General features: G+C 46.6%; 1 protein-coding gene across 6 annotated transcripts in view; it reads right to left on the bottom strand.

The window, feature by feature from the left end:
- CAB39L (calcium binding protein 39 like) overlaps positions 1 to 20,106 on the bottom strand; it is an 803,103-nt gene that overhangs the window by 238,367 nt on the left and 544,630 nt on the right. For all 6 annotated transcript variants that reach the window (XM_069205367.1, XM_069205368.1, XM_069205370.1 and 3 more), the window contains one exon: positions 10,373 to 10,432. In XM_069205367.1, coding sequence (XP_069061468.1) covers positions 10,373 to 10,432 — 60 coding nt within the window. The remainder of the gene's footprint in view (positions 1 to 10,372; positions 10,433 to 20,106) is intronic.

Raw genomic sequence — 20,106 nt, 5'->3', positions numbered from 1 at the left:
AAGAAAGATTTGCGATTTTCCTACACCTCTTTTGTCTAGTCAGGGAATATGGCAATACTGCAGTTTCCATATTGGTGGACCTGCTGCTTGCAGGCCGCTCTCAGGATACAGTCTCTGTAGTTAAGGACTTTTGCAATAAAGGCTCTCGGAGGGGCCCCTGAAGGGGGCAGAGGGACCAGGGTCCTATGCGCCCTTTCAATGACAAAAACCTCTGACAGACCACGGGGCCTGAGTGACGACCTGATCCAAACCTCCAGGAATCGCTCCGCTGAGGTCCCCTCTGATTTCTCCGGGAACCCCAGCACCCGAATGTTGCTGCGGCGGGAGCGTCCTTCCGCATCATCTGCCCTCCTGCCAAGCTCGGCCACTTTGGCAGTTACTGTGGTCCTCTGCCTCTTCAGTGTGGCCATTTCCCCCTGGAGGGTCCCTATGTTGGTTTCCGCTGTGTTGACTTTTTCTGAGACTTTGCGGAGGTCTGCCCTCAGTAAGTTAAGGTCGATGGACACAGTCTCTATCAGGTGTTCCAATGGTGAGCGGAGTCCCTGAATGGCTTGCATCAGATCCACTCTTGTGGGTTCCACTGTGTCCCTCCTCCCCCCCCCTCCCCGGTCCCCACTGTCTTTCCCCACCTGCTGTGTGATTCACTGCGTAGGTTGTCTTGGGGTAGTATATTGTGTAATGGAGTGCATTCCAGCCACCTTCGCCGCTCTATCGTTCCCCATCTGCTCACTCCGTCCGTACCCCAGTAGTCTCAGGGCGTTCTCACCAAGGGGCAGGAGGATGTCAGTCAACACCAAGAAAGCTCATCACTCCACAGGATATGTCTTCCAATGGAACTCAGCTGCCACCCCAGTGGAGCCACCGGTCAGCGCCCACCCAGGTATCACCTCCTTCTGGGTGAAAGGCACAGTCACCGCCCCTCCCCCGTGGCCCCAGCACAGCTCACTGTTCTCTGGGCGCCCACAGGACCCCCGCCAGCTGGCCAGCAGATGCTCCCCGATGCCACCAGTCTGCTAAGTGAGGGGGCACCCACCTGCCCCAGATCTCAAATTCCACCAGCAGCCAGTTTAGGAGCCACCCGTTGTGCAAAATGCACGCTGCTCACTCCAGGCCTGCTCAGCCTGCGATGAAGCACCCGTATGGGGCCCACTTGTGTCCCACGCAAAGTTTTAGGGCAGGCTCCACCGCCTCAGTCTGCAGTCCTCCCACGGCGTCTTCCTTGCATCTCCTCCCTGGTCCTGTGCTGCCAGATCTCACCTCCTAATGGATCCTCCGTCTCGATCCAGTGCTCCGTCTATCCGTGGCGAGGCAGAGCACCTCCGCACCGCCAGCCTCCACGCAGCTACCCGCAGAAGCTGCCAGCCCTCGAGGGGACCCGCCGCCCCAGCCCGCAGCTCTGCCGACTAGCTCATGGAGCCTCTGAGTCAAGGCGGACCGCGCAGCTCGCAGAGGCCGCTACAGGCCAGCCACTGGTGCCGACCTCTCTATCGCGGCCCACGGAGGTTTAAGGCCGGCCTCCTCCTCCTCACGTCTCCTCCAGTTTCTCGCTGCCAGGTATACCGTCCGACAGGGGTTCACCTACGGGCTGAGGGCCCCGCCGCTCCAGGATGTACAAGGGTGCCTTGCGGGACCCCTAACTCTCGCCACTGCCAGCCTCACTCAAGTTCAACTGGCAGGATCACCGGTGCCCCGGGCAGGAGACAGTCCCTCTGTCGCCCTCCCCCGCCTTCGGGCCTGCGAACATTGGATGCTGGTTTTGCGACCTGCGCTGGCCACCGCAGGCCTCTCGCTGCCCACCGCAGCCGGAAGGAGCTACTTCCTGAGGGCACCAGGCTCCCCAACGGCTAACACCTCGTCCCCTCGGCAGGATTAGCTGGGTGGCAGGATTAATCAGGATTTATGGAGGAAATCCTCTGTGTTGGGGGAGAGAGCTCCTCGCGGCCAACTTGTCAGGCCACGCCCCTGTCTAGATGTCAAGTTACAGGAGAGGTGTACTTCCAGATTCCATGTTTTTGCAGATGGCAAGATATAGTCATGTGCCTACTAATGCGGCACAAGACATTATGTTATTGATCTTTAAAAAAATATTGGTTTATTCCACATTTCAGGAAACTGACAGAGGCACTGCCAGAGATGTTCTATCAACCGGTGAACACAGCTAGAAGGACAAATGTGACCATGAGTCACATAGGGAAATCAGAAGATCAGGCCTTCTAGAGAGCCCACGGCAAGATGGCCGCACAGTAGAGCAGATCTGCTGGCTGGGACTCTAAATCAGGCATTAATCCACCTAATTATCACTACTTTTGTGCAGTGGCTTCCAGCGATAATCTTATAATCGCTGTTGAACTGCGGCACCCGAATCACGCGGGCCAACTCCTCAATTAGTAAAATGGTGGCCCCTGCCTGCCTGGGCCGGGCGGAGTGGGAGCGGTGGCACTCCAGCAGTCCTGTGGTGCGGTCAGAGGGGTGGATGGATGGCCGCGGCGACCGCAGACAACTCTGCAGCCGTTGGGAACCCAGGGCCGGCACAGCTGTCGTGGATCCTGACTGACTCCCTTTGAGCCACGCCACCGGTGTGCAGGGCTGTGGAGTGGTGCTGCTGAAGCGTACACAACACACTCATGGCCCCTTCACCTGCCACACCTGTCACTTCTCCTGCTCCTCATCCCTCACACCACACACCAACCATAGCGACACCACCCTCAACAAACACAACACAACGCAAGACTCACCCGCCCTGCCCCCACCAACCAACCCCACCGCACACCAGCCCACAACCAGAACACACCCCGCAACAACACCCTCATGCACCACACCAACGCCACCTCAACTGCCTGCTCCTCAACACCCGCTCCCTTCACAAACATGCCATAGAACTCTGGGACCTCATCACATCACACTCACCTGACATCGCCTTCCTCACGGAAACCTGGACCAACCCCTCCTCAGAACCCGACATAGCCATTGCCACCCCCAGGGGATACAAACTCCAATGCAAAGACCGCCTCAACAGGCCAGGTGGTGGCATCGCCATCCTACACAGAGACGCCATCAAAGTCACCACCAGCTCCCAAAACACTATCGACAACACTGAACACATGCACTTCCTAATCCACATTAACAACAACTCCACCCTCAGAGGTACACTTACCTACAGACCACCAGGACCACGCCCCACCTTCTGCAACACCATCATCGACATCATCAGCTCGCACGCCCTCACCTCCACAGACTACATCCTCCTCGGTGATTTCAACTTTCACTTAGAAAACCTACAAGATCACAACACTACCTCCCTCATAGACAACCTCATCAACCTCGGACTCAAACAACTGGTCACCGCACCCACCCACTCAGCAGGACACACGCTCGACGCAATTTTCACCGCAAGCCAACATATAGCCTACACCCACACCACCGAACTCCTCTGGACTGACCACCACTGCGTCCACTTCTCCTTCACCAAACCCCCCACACACTACCATCAACACACCACACCCTACTGCATGTGGGACAAGATCCCCACAGAACGACTAAACTCCCAACAGGCCCATAACCCCCCACCCCCACGCCAACGACCCCAACACAGGAGCACACATCCTCTCCAAATGGATCACCACCTACGCAGACACACTAGCCCCCCCTCAGAAAACACATCGCCACCCGCAACATCAAGAACGCCCCATGGTTCACCCCTGTACTCCAAGAGCAAATGCCGCCAAGCTCAGAAAATATGGCGACTAGAACCTTCCACAACCAACTTCTCCACCCTCAAAACCACCATCCGCACCCATCACCAACTCATACGCACCGCCAAAAGAGATCACTACAAGACACGCCTTGACAACAACTCTCAAAACAGCAAAGAACTCTTCACCATCATCAATGAACTTGCCAAACCCAAAGCCAGCAACATAGACCCTGCACACACACAGCCCCTATGTGACGCCCTTTCCAACCACTTGCTCCACAAAATCCTGGACATCCACAACAGCTTCATACCACACACGCCCAAAACACACACCCCTCACCCATCCCCCCACCACACTCTCCACCTGGACCCCCACTACACACGAAGAAACCGAAAAAAACATGAACTCCATCCACTCCGGTTCCCCCTCCGACCCCGGACACAAAAGATAACAATATGGGAAGACAGTCATAGGACAAAGCGCTCACAGTGAATCATCAAATCATGAATGAACAAAGAATAAAGCACGGTGCTCCTGGCAAGAGGATCTTCCTCACTCCTCTAGTGTTTCCAAAGGAAACCAAATAATGATAAGCAGGTGTCAGGGCACTCATGAAATAAAGCTTATGAATTCCAAACTCATTGTTCCATGGAAATGGCATCAAGATATCAGTCAAACCGGGATTCGTGGAAAGATTTTAATCTTGAGATAAAAGGTTAATCAAAGCTACAACAATCGTCCTTGAACCGACATCCTTATTACAACAACAGCCAACACATGTTTCGTCCTATGAGATAGTCACTCTCAAAGACTTCATCAGGACTTAATATAGTAACATACAACTCATAGATCTCAAATCTCAAAATTTGTACTGGAGGATGTGGGGCAGAGCGGAGCTGCCGTGCCCAGTTACCCCATACGCTACGATGTTTGAGATTTGATTATTATATGAAGGATATCCAGAGTTAATGTAAAATTTTGAGATCTATGAGTTGTACGTTACTATATTAAGCCCTGATGAAGTCTTTGAGAGTGACTATCTCATAGGACGAAACACGTGTTGGTTGCCCCCTCCGACCCCTGCCCACATCGCATATACAACAAAGCCAGCCCAACCATCGCCCCCATACTCTACAACATAATCAACTCCTCTTTCGACTCCGCCACCTACGCAGACCCCTGGAAGCACGCGGAAATCACCGCTCTCCTAAAAAAAAAAAAAAGCCGACCTGGAGATCCTCTCCAACTACCGCCCCATCTCCCTCCTCCCTTTCCCCGCCAAGGTTGCAGAGAAATTAGTCAACGCCCGCCTATCCCACTTCCTCGAAGCAAACAAAACTCTTGACCACTCACAATCCGGGTTCCGCAAGAACCACAGCACGGAAACCGCCCTCATTGCATGCACTGACAACATCAGGACCAAAGTCGACAAAGGCGAGACCGTCGCACTCATCCTCCTAGACCTCTCTACAGCCTTTGAAACCGTCTGCCACCACACACTCCGCACACGCCTCCACAACATAGGAATTCGCCACAAAGCCTTAGACTGGCTCACCTCCTTCCTCACCGACAGGACCTAGAGAGTCCGCCTTCCACACTTCAACTCCAACACTAACAAGATCACCTGCGGAGTCCCCCAAGGGTCCTGCCTCAGCCCCACACTGTTCAACATCTACATGATCCCCCTAGCCAACATCCTCCGAGCACACAGAATCACTATCCTCTCCTATGCAGATGACACCCAACTCATCTCCCTCACCTGCAACCCCACCACCGCCAAAACCAAACCTGCATGCTGCTCTCCTCGACACCGCCAACTGGATGACCACTAACCACCTCAAGCTCAACTCAAACAAAACTGAAATCATCATCTTCGGCCCCAACAAAACCACATGGGATGACTCCTGGTGGCCCACCGCCCTAGGCCCCGCACCCACCCCCACAAACCACGCACGCAACCTTGGCATCATCCTAGACCCTTCCCTCGCCATGACACAACAAATCAATGCTCTAACCTCTCCTGCTTCCACACACTCCGCACTCTAAAAAAAATCCTTCAAATGGATTCCCCCAGAAACCAGGAAGACAGTCACCCATGCACTCATCAGCAGCAGACTGGACTACGGTAACGCCCTCTACGCCGGCACCACACTCAAACTCAAACGCAAACTCCAGAGAATCCAGAACACAGCCGCACGCCTCGTCCTTGGCCTCACCCGCCACGAACGAATCTCACCACACCTCAAATCCCTTCACTGGCTCCCCATAGACAAGAGAATCACATTCAAGATCCTCATCCATGCACACAAATCCCTCCACAACACCGGCCCAACCTACCTCAACGAAAGAGTGAACTTCCACACTCCCACACGCAACCTCCGATCATCCGCCCTAGCCACAGTCCCCCGCATCCAACACACCACCACAGGAGGCAGGTCCTTCTCCTACCTCGCCCCCAAAACCTGGATATCCCTCCCAAACGACCTTCACAAAACCAAAGACCTCCTGGTCTTCAGAAAGAACCTCAAGACATGGTTGTTCGATCAATGACCCACCCTGCCCCCCCCCCCCTTCATTCCCCCCCTAGTGCCTTGAGACCCTCACAGGTGAGTAGCGCGCTCTACACATTTTTTTGATTGATTGACTGATCTGTTGACTGATGCTAGAATAAGTGTTGCTTTCTCTTTTGTTAATCATTTACCCCACTAACAGCTTTTCTTGCAAAGTTTTTGAAAGGACAGATTTATCACCTGTGAAAAATGAAATTATATTTTTTGACTGGAAAGAGCGAATATCACAGCGCAAGCATTATTCTTTCTCTCATCTAAAGAAACAAGTGGAGTATTCAATGTAACCATTTTAAATTTCTCACACAGGAGTTTCGTTTCACTGCGCGAGGTTGAGGGGGTTAAACACCCCACAAACATTACACTTACCTGCGGTCAGATGCAGGCAGTGAATGCACTTTACTTGCCTGTATGAAATAAACACCCTCAAGTAAGAAAAATAAACGTTAAAATGTACTGACTCTTTGTGGTTATGCTGGCACTAGATTATGGAACATGCAAAGGCGTGCAGATGTTTAATTTAACCTCAACTAGCCATGGTGTACTCTCATGAGAGAAATGTTATTGCGATGCATACTAATTAGCTTCATATGTGAGCAAATCCACTCAACAAAGTTTAAAAAAGTTAAAGTGTACTGCCTCCTTTACACCTCATCCTTGACAAAATTAAAACATAAAAACGTGTGACAGCCTACATTCAGGTTGACTAAAAGTGAGCAAAGAACAATGCGGTCGGAAGTTTCTCATCTAGATGAAAAAATAAACATCTAGAGTCAAAAAGCGTTAGGGTACCGAGGGACCCAATACTTCACCTGATCTCCGTTTAATATCGGAAAGGAAAACGCCTAATCATGCTCCTGAGGTGGGGATGATATGAGTTTCCTGACATGGCTAAAATCCAATAATAAAACAACCGCAACAATTTACACGAAGAAGCTGCAGGAATAAACTTTTAAAGGTGTTTACGGATAATGACACCATGACATGGACTAGAGTATACATGTCAAGAAGATCATAAACTGGAGAAATCATATTTGAATGTAGTGTTACTGAATAAATAACTTCATTTGGAGAGTCCTTCAAAGTGCTTCACTTTATGTAAGACAATTAGATAGTTCATGCAGAATGGTATAAATGGGTCTTGGGGGCCGAAAGACGGACGAAACTAGAAAAGGTCTCATCTCTGTTAAACTGCGGTTTAAGGTGAAGGATGCCACAAATTATCTCAGTGTGTCCGTGTTTGGTGGCATTTGTGAAAATCATTTAGGAGTTCAAAGAGTGGTACAATACCAACCGCTGCCACAAAGCTGTGCCATCCTCAGAGAACTATCACTGAAAAAGACAAAACGTTGCACCTTTTTACACCGGTTGGGTTTGCCAATACTGTTTGCTGACGCATTGCAACATCAAAAAAAAAGGAAGAAAGTAAAAAGGTCCAACGATGTAGATGTGTGTACAAACTTGCAATGGGTAGTAGTGGCTTAGGTATTTCATCTCCTATATAGGATACAGTAAGGGGCCATTGTAAATAGTAACACCAGTCTAGGAGTTGTTGCTAATATGGTATATCATGTACCCTACTACATTCATGTGTATGCATCATAACGCTGTGGTGGACCAGCATGATTACATGTGCACGCATACATTACCACATGCATGAACATGAGAAGAGCCACGGCTCCCTTTTTTATGATTTATTTGTTGCCATTTGGAGCAATAAATAAAAAGCCGAATTTAAACATGTGCAAAAGTGTATTTTGGAAAAAGCAGAAAAGGGCAGCTGTCAGGCCTTCCAAAAAATTGAAACCACAAATAATTTTTGGTTGCACCAGGAGGGTGTTGGGGAGCAACAGAGGAACAGGTGGGGGAGTGATGGGAAAGAACTTAACATGGAGAGACAATGCAAAGTTTTCAGAGGTGCAACAGAGGAGCTTGTAGGAAATACAAAATAAAATCGGGAGGGGGGGAATAGTAGATGAGCTGGGGGAGGAAGAGCACCACAGAACACACAGGTGGGTGGGTTCTGAGGATAGAAGCAGCATAGAAGGCAGAGAGAAAAGAAAACACATGCCCTCCCATGGAGTGTTGGAAGAAAAGAAAAAAATACTTCACCGAATTTGAACAGTGGAAGGATACAAGTCATTCAGTCAAAAGCATGGTACAGAAGTTATGCTTCTGGGAATGATAAGCACAATAAGAGGAAGGAATGCCAGGGAGAAAGAAGTAAGCAAATGAGAGTGACAAGATAACAAACCAATGGAAGACAATGAAGTGGTTCATCACCCACTTACGTTTTTGTATGTTCCTTAACAGGTCTTTCAACAATAACCAGCTAAAAACTGTCTATAGCTGGGACGTAAAAGGGATGTGTTGGTTTTGAGAAGGGACTATTTTCATTTACTATCCACAGTGAATGACACACATATTTCAACTTTGGGAAGTATCATGTGACTATCTGCTCTCTCCTACTGGGAATGACCGAATTCGTCAGATTCTTTTGTATTTACTCTGTACAGAATATGTCACTTGGTGGGCACTGTAAAGCTGACTTTCCGTTTTTTTTGTAGGAACATAACAACTTAACAGTGCTTTGCATCAGTGAAGGTATTATACATCTGTTGTGGGTTTGTGTTTGATCTTGCATGACCAGGTTGTTAAACCAAGGTCTGAAGCACTATTCCTATTCATGAAACATGATGTACAAATTACACACCAAGTGATTTGCAAAACTTATGCAATTTGCAATGTAACCTACATAATAATAGGTTGCATCACACATTGCATCCCTGACCTTGCCTTACGTCGAGGGGTCACAAAACAACCTGCCTAATAAATATCAATTAGGAAGGTCAAGATTTGACTGCATGGTTAGTTGTGAATGCGGGGACAGTGGCCTGTAAGGGACATCAAGACTCCAATCCTTGCATTTGCATTTCCACAGAAAACATTTGTTAACGCAACCTGCGTCCCTTTAAGGAACTAATGTTGCTTTACAAGAGTTTTCTCATTTGGGAAGACACTGGAGGAGGAGACAGTGCCCTGTGGACCATTACCTTGTTGTTGCCCAACATGATTCCCAAAGGGAAAGCTTTTCTCTTAGAGACAGCTTCCCTTTTACTAATCAGATACCACCCCCTCTGAGGTTTCAATATCCCATCAATTACTTGCAACTGCATTTGTGGTTGCAAATCACATACACATGCTACTGCAGCCCACAATTTGGACGGGACACCCCTTACAGCCCCTCGCCTAATTACAATGAAGGCTTCCACTTTTCTGTTTTGACTGATTTGTACAGATTAATACAGACAGAAAACAGTCTATTTCCTGTTCATATTTTCTTTTTTAAAATGAAAAATACAGAAAATTGTGCTGCTTGTGAGTGACTCTCCTTGGTGTTGTTCATTACTTCCAGACCAACTGCTAGCCAGACACCATGGGGATTTAAAAACAGAATGCGATTCCCTTAAGTACAGGCATATGTTAACATACATTTGTATATACTGCTAATATTCACAACTCAGTGCAGTGTTTTGTTATATGTGGCTGCTTAATTTGCTAAAACAAGACAGGCATCAAAGTACGAATGCATGTTCATCATTTAAATAAATGTGGAAATAAACCATTTTATGGCTCCATTCATTCTAAAAACAAAATAAATATTAATAAATACCAATAAAATGGCTAAAAAATACATATTGATAAATACAGATGGAAATGTAAAAAAAAAAACATGGCATAAAACCAAAAGCCTTAATTACAAATCATTTTGACGCTCAAAATCCGTCTTGCAGGTTTTGCAACTGCAAACTAGTTTGTACATTAGACTCCCAGTTCCATAAACACAACATTACTTCTCAAAAGATGATTTGAATAATTTCTTGGTATATATTGTCTAGCACGTAACCAATAAGAGTCTTTGTGCAATCAAAGAATGATTAAAAGTAACTTCTGACAGTTCATAATAATTCTGTGGCACAAAAATGTTGACTGCCAAAGAGATTCGATGACAAATGCCACAAACGCTAATGCAGTTCTAGAATCTCTATTGTATTTATACTTACACCTAATACATATTACAATGTGCAAAATGACAGAACAAATACTTACTGTGTCATAATTCTGGTCTAGAAATTCTGCTACCAATTGTTTGTGTCGCGTTAGCAGGTCCTAAAAGAAAAACAACAGTTCACCATGAAATAGTTTAAGAAAATACAGTGTAATTCTAGAGTCTGCGCTTCTTGTGTATTTACTAAATAACAGAGTGTTGTTGTTAGCCCTGTCATCACAAAGTGTAATGAATCAAGACATGTACTTAGATATGGGTGTAGCCGGCTCTTGGAAATTGAAGGGAGTGTTACAAAACACCTGTGGAACCATTCAATCACAACGTCTGGAAGTGCAGTTTACTGGTTTTCTGTTATTTTTGTTTGTGTCTGCCTAGCTAATCCATTCCTTGTGGTCTCAAATAACACATGCCTGTTAGCCACTTTAGCAACTTGTAACCAGGCTCCAAACTTCATTCAGTGGGAAGGCAGAGCGCTTTGTCTTTATGTGTCGTCAAGGTAGGATACCGACTCTCATCTCTACATGGAAAATACAATGCGTAATGTTGGAACATACGCCCTTCTAACACCCAGAAAAAACTGAAAAAGTTTCTTTAGGGAAAAGGAAGGCACTATCTTTCAGCCAATCACATTGGGAAACATTTAGGGTTGCAATCAGAGCCCTGTGTATTGAAGCCACAATAGGGGCCACGAAAACAACTGTGCACAACCTACAAAAACGGGAAGGCAACATGCTTAACCTAGAGCAGATGGCAGTGGGACCGAAAGAAGTAAAACAAGCCAAAATAAAACATGCAGCACTTACAGAACAGTTAAGACGCTTGTACTGCTCTTCATAATTCATAAAAACACACACGGAGGTACACAAGGTTGGTCAGCTACTGGCACAATTGATAACATCACAGGAAATCAACACTCACATTAGATCAACAAGGGATCAACAAAGGACTTTACACAGGGTGACATTACTGAGGCCTTTTTAGAGTTTTAAAATACAATTTACACAAATGAAGTTTGCACCCTGTCCTAGTAGGGACCCTCGCTCTAATCAGGGTAAGGGAGTCCCACAGCGCTTGGCACAAGCAGTTAGGCTTAACTGAGAGGCAATGTGTAGAGTATTTCCTTCTCCCCCCCCCCACACCTATAATTATGAGGACCGGCCATTGACCATAAAGAAGTGTGTATTTACTATTCTAACTCCACACACGCTTTGACAGTAGAGAAGGTTATAAAGTGGACCAAGACAAATATAACTGCACTTTTAGTTTTTTGAGGCACTTGCTTGAAACTACCTAAACACACTATGGGGACCGGTCCTCAAAACACATCAGTCCTCAACAAGGATAGTGTTTGTCTGGAACTGCCAGAGTAAAACAAGACCAAAACGACAAAAATCCAACATATGCAAGTCAAAATACCTCTTTCTAAAAGCTTAAGCAAATTTTAATCCATAGGAATAAATGCATGTATCTCTTTAGCACAAAGTACCTGGGATGTGCCAAAAACAAAGAGGGCGCGGGCCACAGGGGAGGTGAGGCACCGGAAAAGCAAAGCAATGCGTCAGTTCCTTACAGCACAGGGGAGGTGATGCGTCAACTATTTCCTCGCAGGTGAGATGATGCGTCGGTTCCTTACTGATGCGTTGATTTCCGGACACACAGCCTCGGTTCCCTACTGTGGTGCAGGGTCAATGAGAAATTGGTGCCCAGTGACAATTTGTAGAAAATCCAGATGTGCTGTGTTGATGGGACCACAGCAAAACGGGTGCTGCGTCGATTCTGCAGCCGCTAGAAATGCGTTGCGTCAATTTTTCCGCTGCGAGGCAGGCCCTGCGTCGATTCTTCCAGCACTATAATGCATGGATTTTCTCCTTCAGATCACCAGCTAGCATTTTCAAGGGCACAGGGATTGGAGTTGGCAACACTTGGCAAGTTAGGACCCTCGGCAGAAGAGCCCAGGCACTAGCAGATGAAGTCTTTGATGTCCCTGAGACTTCTTAACAGGAGGCAAGTTCAGTCCAAGTTCTTGGAGAACCTTTGGAAGCAGGATGAAGAAAACTAAGTCTAGTCCCTTCACTCCCAGGACCGAAGCAGCAAGCAGCAGGCCAGCACAACAAAGCAACAGGCAGAGTAGCAGTCCCACCTACAGCATCCAGCACTTCTTCACGGCAAAATCCCCTCAGTATAAAAGTATTCTAACTATGTGGTGTCAGAGATCCAGTACTTACACCCATTTCTGTCTTTGAAGTAGGAAAACTTCAAATAGAAGTATTTGTAGTGCCCAAGACCCTGGTGTTCCCTGCCCCAGACACACTCCAGGGGGTTGGAGACTGCTCTGTGTGAGGACAGGCACAGTCCTATTCAGGTGCAAGTGTCAGCTCCTTCCACCACACTAGCTCAGGAAGTCCCAACAGCGTGGTGATGGGCCATCAGAATATGCAGGACACACCTAAGCTCCCTTTGTCTGACTGTCAAGAGTGAATACACAAATAGCCCATCCTGACCCAGACGTCTATTCTGCAGACAGGCAGAGGCAGAGAACTGGTAAACAAGAAAATGCCCACTTCCTAAAAGTGGCATTTTCAAACTTAACAATTCAAAAACCAACTGCACCAAAAGATGTATTTTAAATTGTGAGTTCAGAGACCCCAAACTCCGTATCTCCATCTGTTCCCAATGGAAAAATTAGACTTAAAAGATATTTCAAGGCAATTCCTTGCACTAGTGAAAACTGAATTGAGCAGTATTTCACTATTAGGACAAGTAAAACATACCAGTACATATCCGACCTTTTACATATACTGCACCAGGTTCATGGGGCTGCCTTGGGCCTACATTAGGGATGACATGTAGTAAAAGGGAAGGTTTAGGTCTGGCAAGTATGCCCACTTAAAACTCAAAATGGAGGATTAAAACTGCACACAGACACTGCAGTGGCAGCACTAAGACATGTCTTAAGGGCTACCCATGTGGGTGGCACAATCAATGCTGCAGGCCCACTAGTAACATTTGGATTATAGGCCCTAGGCACACACCGTGCACTGTACTAAGGAACACGGTAAATCAAATATGCCAATCAAAGAGAAACCAATCACCAATACATTTTGGACAGAATGCATATGCACTTTAGCACTGGCTAGCAGTGGTAAAGTGCCCAGCGTCCTGAAGCCAACAACAACAGGTCATAAAAAATAGAAGTATGAAGGCAAAGGGTTTGGAGAAAACCCTGCAAAAAGGGCCAGGTCCAACAGGAGATGAGGAGATGGGGGCCAATATCATAAACCAAAAAGTCAGAGGAACTCTGATGGATCTAGCAACTGGTAAAATTCTGTGTTCATATAAAAGCTTGGTATTCGCATACCAGTTAATTCCTAAATTGGCTACATTGTTTGCAACGACCTTTGAAGAAACACATCTACTTTCTACTAGTAGTGAAACCATTAAAATATCAATACCCAAACCAGGTCATAACTAAATGGAAATGGATTCTTACAGGCCATTTTCCATCTTGACGGCAAATCACAAAATTCTGACAAAGTCTGTCAGGCAGATCACTCCCTGAAAAACCTTTGGCAATACACATAGACCAAAACATGGTGTTGATGGCTGCATTACGTCCTTAAACAATAAAAGACTATTTGGAATTCTAGAATTGGCTCCTCAGCAATGGCCAAAATGAGCTTGACTGTAAATGGACCTAGAAAAGGCTTTTAATACCCTTAATTGGTGATACATGTTTACAGTGATATCAGTAGGCACGAGTAAATAGGTTAAACTACTGTGCTAAAGTCAAGACAAGGTGGAATTTATCATTGTCAAGGGTCAGCAGAAAGGCAAGCTGCCCTATGTCCCATCAATTACAATTTTTTTTTTCAAACATACTTAATTGCATTTTCACTACACAAAGCGAACATTGTTCAGCTTCTAGCTTTCACAGGAGATAAACTGTGGATACATGTGTCAAATGTTACTGTGTTTGCAACGACCAGATTGATTACTACTCTTTAATGAACTCCCATTGTAAACAAGCCCATTCCCTCCTTCTACCTTTTTTTCGTCCGTTATCTTCTACTTGTGTGTATATTTGCATGGGGATTAGTTATCAGTAGTAGAGGATTGTGTGTACAGTTGGTGCATGGAGAGCCGTTTCTGGGTAGGGGACTTTTATGGTACTAGAAGGTCCGCTGTTCAGGCTCCCTTCGGCATAGAATGGGGTGGTGTTGTTTTGCATGAAGTTATTCATATCTCTCCGGGGGGCACAGTGTGGGGACAACATACCTATTGGGACATGTCCCTCTCGTGTCTCTAATGTGTTGTCTCCTCCTCTTCAGCTCCTATTCTTCATTCCCCCCAAAAGGACTCCTGCAGTGCATCCCATTGCATCAATATTGGCCTTTTACATAGCCCTCTATATTCTTTGTGTCAGATTGCTGTGCTTTCCGCAGAGCCCCAGTGTAACACCTCTTCATTCCAACGAGCAGTTGGGGGAATCCACTGCGACTTCCAATGTCGGGTCAATAGTCGTTTTGCCAACAGCAAGGCTAAGTCTATAAGTCGTGTGGTTACCTTAGAACCATGGGGACAGGAATATAGGCCCTGGATACAATGGTCCATTGTTCGCCACTGAACCCAGCCTGTTAAGTTAGATGATCTAGTTCGTATTGTTGACCAATATACAGTAAGCGAAGGGCATGCCCATAACATATGTACTAGGTCATCGTCCAATGTATGGTACAGAGGGCACTTGTTTGAGACTGTAGGGAACATCACATTGAGCCTATGCAGTGTTAAGTATGCGCAATGGAATATTGAAAATTGTATACATTTGAAACAGGAGTTACGCGAAATCTCTTTGTGGTGTTGCAAAAGAAAGATCCATTCTTTACTCGAAAGCGCCCTAATCAAGTCTGTTTCCCATTTGGTGTTGATGGGTTCCAGTGTGAACTTGAGGTGCATCCAAAGCCCTCAGTACAACCACCGGATTAGGTATCTACCGTGCCCCATAGTGTGGAGCGCCTGTAATAATTCATGCATTACCGGCTCCATCCCCTTCGGCACCTAGTTCCTTCGCACATAGCCTATTATAATGGTGTGGGTTCGAAATAATGTGTCCAGCATTCCGTGGCCCTTCACGAAATCAGTGTGTGGTATTAGTGTGCCTGCTTCAAAGAAATCACCCTGTGACAGCCCCCACCCCCTCGCTCCCAGGGATGCAGCAAAGTGGCCATCAGGGTACCCAGGGTGGTGGGTAGGCCGCGTAATGGCACATTTTGGGAATAAGGGTTCAGAGTCAGTGTACCGCACAGCCATTTTCCAGTAGACAACGCCATGAGCAGTAGCAGGTTAGGGCACTTGGTGGGCGCAGGGCACAGCAACCAGTGCAACTGTCCACGGTGAAGCATCTCAGCAGTGTCGTCGATTTCCTCTAGCTTGTTGCCGGGCAGCAAGTATGCAGACCACTGCAGTTGCCCCGCAATGCACTAAGCCATGAAATCTGGGGCATTCATACCTCCCCCTGTCCATTGGCAGCTGTAACCTTTTGAGATTAACTCTATGGCATCCGTTACCCCCAGATCAGGTCTACCAGCAATGTATTCAGTATCTGGAACACTGTGCAAGGAACCACCAGCGGCAGATGTGCAAAATAATATAATAGGAGGGACAATAGCACCATTTTTGCCAATGCTATTCGGCCAGGGACCGAGAGAGGGAGGGAGGGTGGTCCAGAAGCTCACCTGTGATCGGAGCACTGTTATTGTTTGTATTAGATTATCCTCTAGTGTGACTACCTGTGCACAATATATCCGTGTACCCAGATAACAAAATGAGAATGGTGCCACCTTAAAGGGCCCAAAGTGGACCGTTGGCTCTGTGTAGGTGTCATTAAAAGAAAATGCAAAGGATTTATCCACATTTATCAGGAGCCCAGAGAGGGCGCCAAATCTGGACAAAGCCGCTGTCCTATCGTGATCAGCTCGCAAGTCACCATAGCACAATATCAATTACTATTTTCTTTTCAAATTTGTATTTATGTCTTATAAATCCATTCCAACACTTAAGTATAGGTAACTTCATATACATACATTGACAATATTGTATATCTTCATCCAGAAACTGCAACATAAAACATACATGTTACGTAGCAGTACATTATTTCATCCTCTTTTCTACCTATCGGTCCCACCAGAATCATCACTCCCATTAATCTGGTCTCGATCTTAGCTTCTCATAAATTGTCTGAATGATTACCAGAAGTCACATGGTCGCACCTTCGGATGTAACAGTGCAATGCCTCTAGTCCCATTGGTTATGTGTAACAGATGTAGAGCATTGTTCAGTGAGGCTGAGAAAGGAGAGAAACAACTTGGGAGATCCCAGTAAATGGCAGTATGTATCAGGTCTTTTCATATACACACCACATGTTGTTAAATTTAAAAACATGCACACAAATTTGTCAGTAATAACTAGCATTTAGGAGACATTTGGGAAAACCACAAAATTCACTAAATTAACCTGTGCTTAACCCTCTGGTAGTCTGGCACAAAAACAGTCAGGCTTAATTTACAGTGTGTTAGGTATTTACGCAACACTCAAATACTAATAAAGTGAAAACATAACACAGGAAAACTCCCAGAATCAGAAACATTAGAGTAAAATTTAATAAACAAAATGAGACCAAAATGACAATCTGCAGAACCGGAGAAATGCAATTTTAAAAGTTTAAGTAAAAGTAGCGCCAAAAGCAGAAAGTGCTAATTGTGGTTATCTGGTCCAGAGCAATCGTGATGGAGTGCGGGCAAGATACAGAGTCCCGCTGAATAATTTACCTTCTCAAAGTCCAGCACACAGAGTTCAAAACTTCAGGATTTCCTAGGAGAAGCTCAACCGATGCCAACCAATGTCCAGACCATGTGGAGGTACCTCTTGGGGATCAAGAATTCATTCCATCAGAGGCCACCAGGGCTCAGACAGATCCAGTTGAAGGTCCAGGAAGGGCCAGTTGCAGCAGGTCAGATGTGCAGTTGCAGGGAGGCCACGGGAGCTTATATAGCTCAGAAAACTAGGTCAACATTGGAGTCACTCAGGTTAGCATGGAATGAAGGGAGCAGGTCCAGTCTTCCTTCTCAGAGAGCAGCGCAGGTCTCAAGCACCAGGGCAGTCTTTAGAGGAACAACATAAGCCTCAAGCAGCAGGGCAGTCCTGGGGAACAAGGCAAGCCTCAAGCAGCATGACAATCCTTTGGTACCAGCCGGGCAGCCCTTTAGGGAACAAGGCAGTCCTTCTTCTGTAACGTTCACAGGCACAGGAGTGTACTGATTAGTGGCTGAGGAGTCCAATATTTATACCTGGGGTCACCCTTTGAAGTGGAGAAAACATCTACTCCACCCCCGCATCTGGTTCTTCCCCTTTCTTCCTCTGCCCAGGCTCCAAGAAGACTAGGTTGACAAAAGTCTGGTGTCATGTTCCTTTGTGAGTGTGATGGAGGCAGCCCTCTGAAACGTGAGACGGGCAGGGAACAGCTCCGCCACTCCCATTCTGGCAAGATGATCCTCTCCAAGCTACATCCACCTCCTATTGCCTAATAGGCATTCCTGATGTCGGAGCAATAAGTAATGTGTTTTATATGTCCTGACAGTGGAATATTGCTAAATTTGTTTTTCACTGTGGCAAGGCTTGTCCCTCTCATAGGTTAACATGGGGGCTACCTTTAAAAATGATTAAGGTGTAGATTCCCTTTGGGAGCAGATGGACGTGGAGTTTGAGGTCTCTGAGCTCACGATTTAAAAATGCATCTTTTAGTAAAGTTGATTTTAAGATTGTATGTTTGAATATGCCACTTTTAGAAAGTGACCATTTTCTAGCTTATACCATTTCTGTGACTCTGTCTGTTTGTGGATTCCCTGTCTGGTTCAGTTTGACAGTTGGGCTGGTTGCACCTCACCCTAGACAGTGACATAAAGGGAGCTGGGGTGTAGTCTGCATTTCCTGATGAGCCATCTGTGCTAGGAGGGAGGGGAGGAGAGGTCACTTACACCTGAAAGGGCTGTGCCTGTCCTCACACAATGCAGTCTCCAACCCCATGGTGTGTGTCTGGGGCCTGGCCTGGGCAAGGCAGGATTTCACATTCAAGAGAGACTTTGCTTTGAAGTAGGCCTACTTCAAAGGATAAATTGGGTATAAGAAGGGCACCCAAAACCACAGACTTTAGAACACTTCTGGAAATCAAGAGGAACCTCTGCCTGGAGAAGAGCTGAAGAGCTGAGGAAGAAGAGCTGCCCTGCCTGTGACTGTGCTTTGTGGAGCTATCCTGCAATTGTTGCTTCCACCAGAGTAAGAGGGCAAAGACTGGACTTTGTGTTGCCTTCTTTCTTGTGAAGATCTCTAAGGGCTTGATTTAGAGCTTGCCTCCTGTTGTTTGAAGTCTCAGGGACAGCAAAGACTTCTCTCTGTCAGCACCTGGAGTCTCTGGAGAGACTCCTACTCTACCCTGTGGTGCCCATCCAGTTCCTGGGACCCTGAAAGGAGAACTTGGCAGCCTAAGAGGAAGAAATCCACGCACAGAATGCCGTGCGGGGAAAAGATCGATGCAACTCTGATCTGCAGCTGAAAAATCGATGCGCCGCCGGCTTCGTAGCTGAAAACCTGTAACGCGACCGAAGAATCGATGCACGGAGCTGGAGAAACGACGCTTAGCATCGCTGACGGAAGCTGGGAGATCGCAACCCGCGCTGCGTGGTTTTCGGATCATCGTGCGGCTGGATTTCTGATGCAAACACCGATGGGCGTGTAAAAACAACGCAAGGCCTGCCCGGACCCAAGAGTGCTGACCGGATCGACGCATCGCTCTCCTGCGGAGAGAAGAAACAACGCACCCCGACCCGACGAACGGAGAAACAAAGCAAGGTCTCACTCGTGAGTGAAATCGACACACTGCAAGCCCTTTTTGACACATACTCGCCCGTGCAGGGTTATTTTTGATGCACCCAAGGTACATTTTCACGCTAACAGTGTTAGTGTGTGTTTAAAACTACATAAAGACACTTTTTGCTTTTTAATTGATAACTTGACTTGTGGATTTTTGTCGTTTTGGTCTTGTTTTGTTTAGATAAATATTTCCTATTTTTCTAAACCTGTATTGTATCATTTTGTAGTGATTTCATTAAGTTAGTGTGTTGGTACAAATACTTTACTCCTAGCACTCTGAAGTTAAGCCTACTGCTCATGCCAAGCTACCAAGGGGGTAAGCAGGGGTTAGCTGAGGGTGATTCTCTTTTACCCTGACTAGAGTGAGGGTCCTTGCTTGGACAGGGGGTAACCTGACTGCCAACCAAAGACCCCATTTCTAACAAGCACTATCAAGCCAACTTTTTAAAAACCCTGACAGATGTCTAGAGGACTTGGTTTGCAGTGCCAGTAGATGGAAAGCGGGCATGTTGAAATTAAAATTGCTCCTAGATTAAGGGGTTAAGGAGCACCAGATTTTGAATTATATTATTTAGCAGGCCTCGAAAAATCTACTCCCACCACTCGCAATGGCGAGTCATATTTTATCAGTTTGAGCTATTTTCTAGTTTTAGGACCCACATGGACCTTCTAGGGAGATGACAAAGAACAGGTGTTCAGTTCAGTCAAAAAGTGAAGGAGCAATAAAGACGCCGTTAAATCTTGCTCTTGTCACATTTGTGCTGTGTTCAGAGACAGAGGTCAAAAGTCAGTTTGTCTTCTTACAGTTACTTTTCTGCCTAACTGCAGAGTCCCAGGATTTTGTAAGGTGAAC

Source organism: Pleurodeles waltl, chromosome 8 (assembly GCF_031143425.1).
Source record: "Pleurodeles waltl isolate 20211129_DDA chromosome 8, aPleWal1.hap1.20221129, whole genome shotgun sequence".
Taxonomy (NCBI): Eukaryota; Metazoa; Chordata; class Amphibia; order Caudata; family Salamandridae; genus Pleurodeles; species Pleurodeles waltl.
The sequence above is the reverse complement of the archived record's forward strand: the minus strand, read 5'-3'. Positions and strand labels throughout refer to the sequence as shown.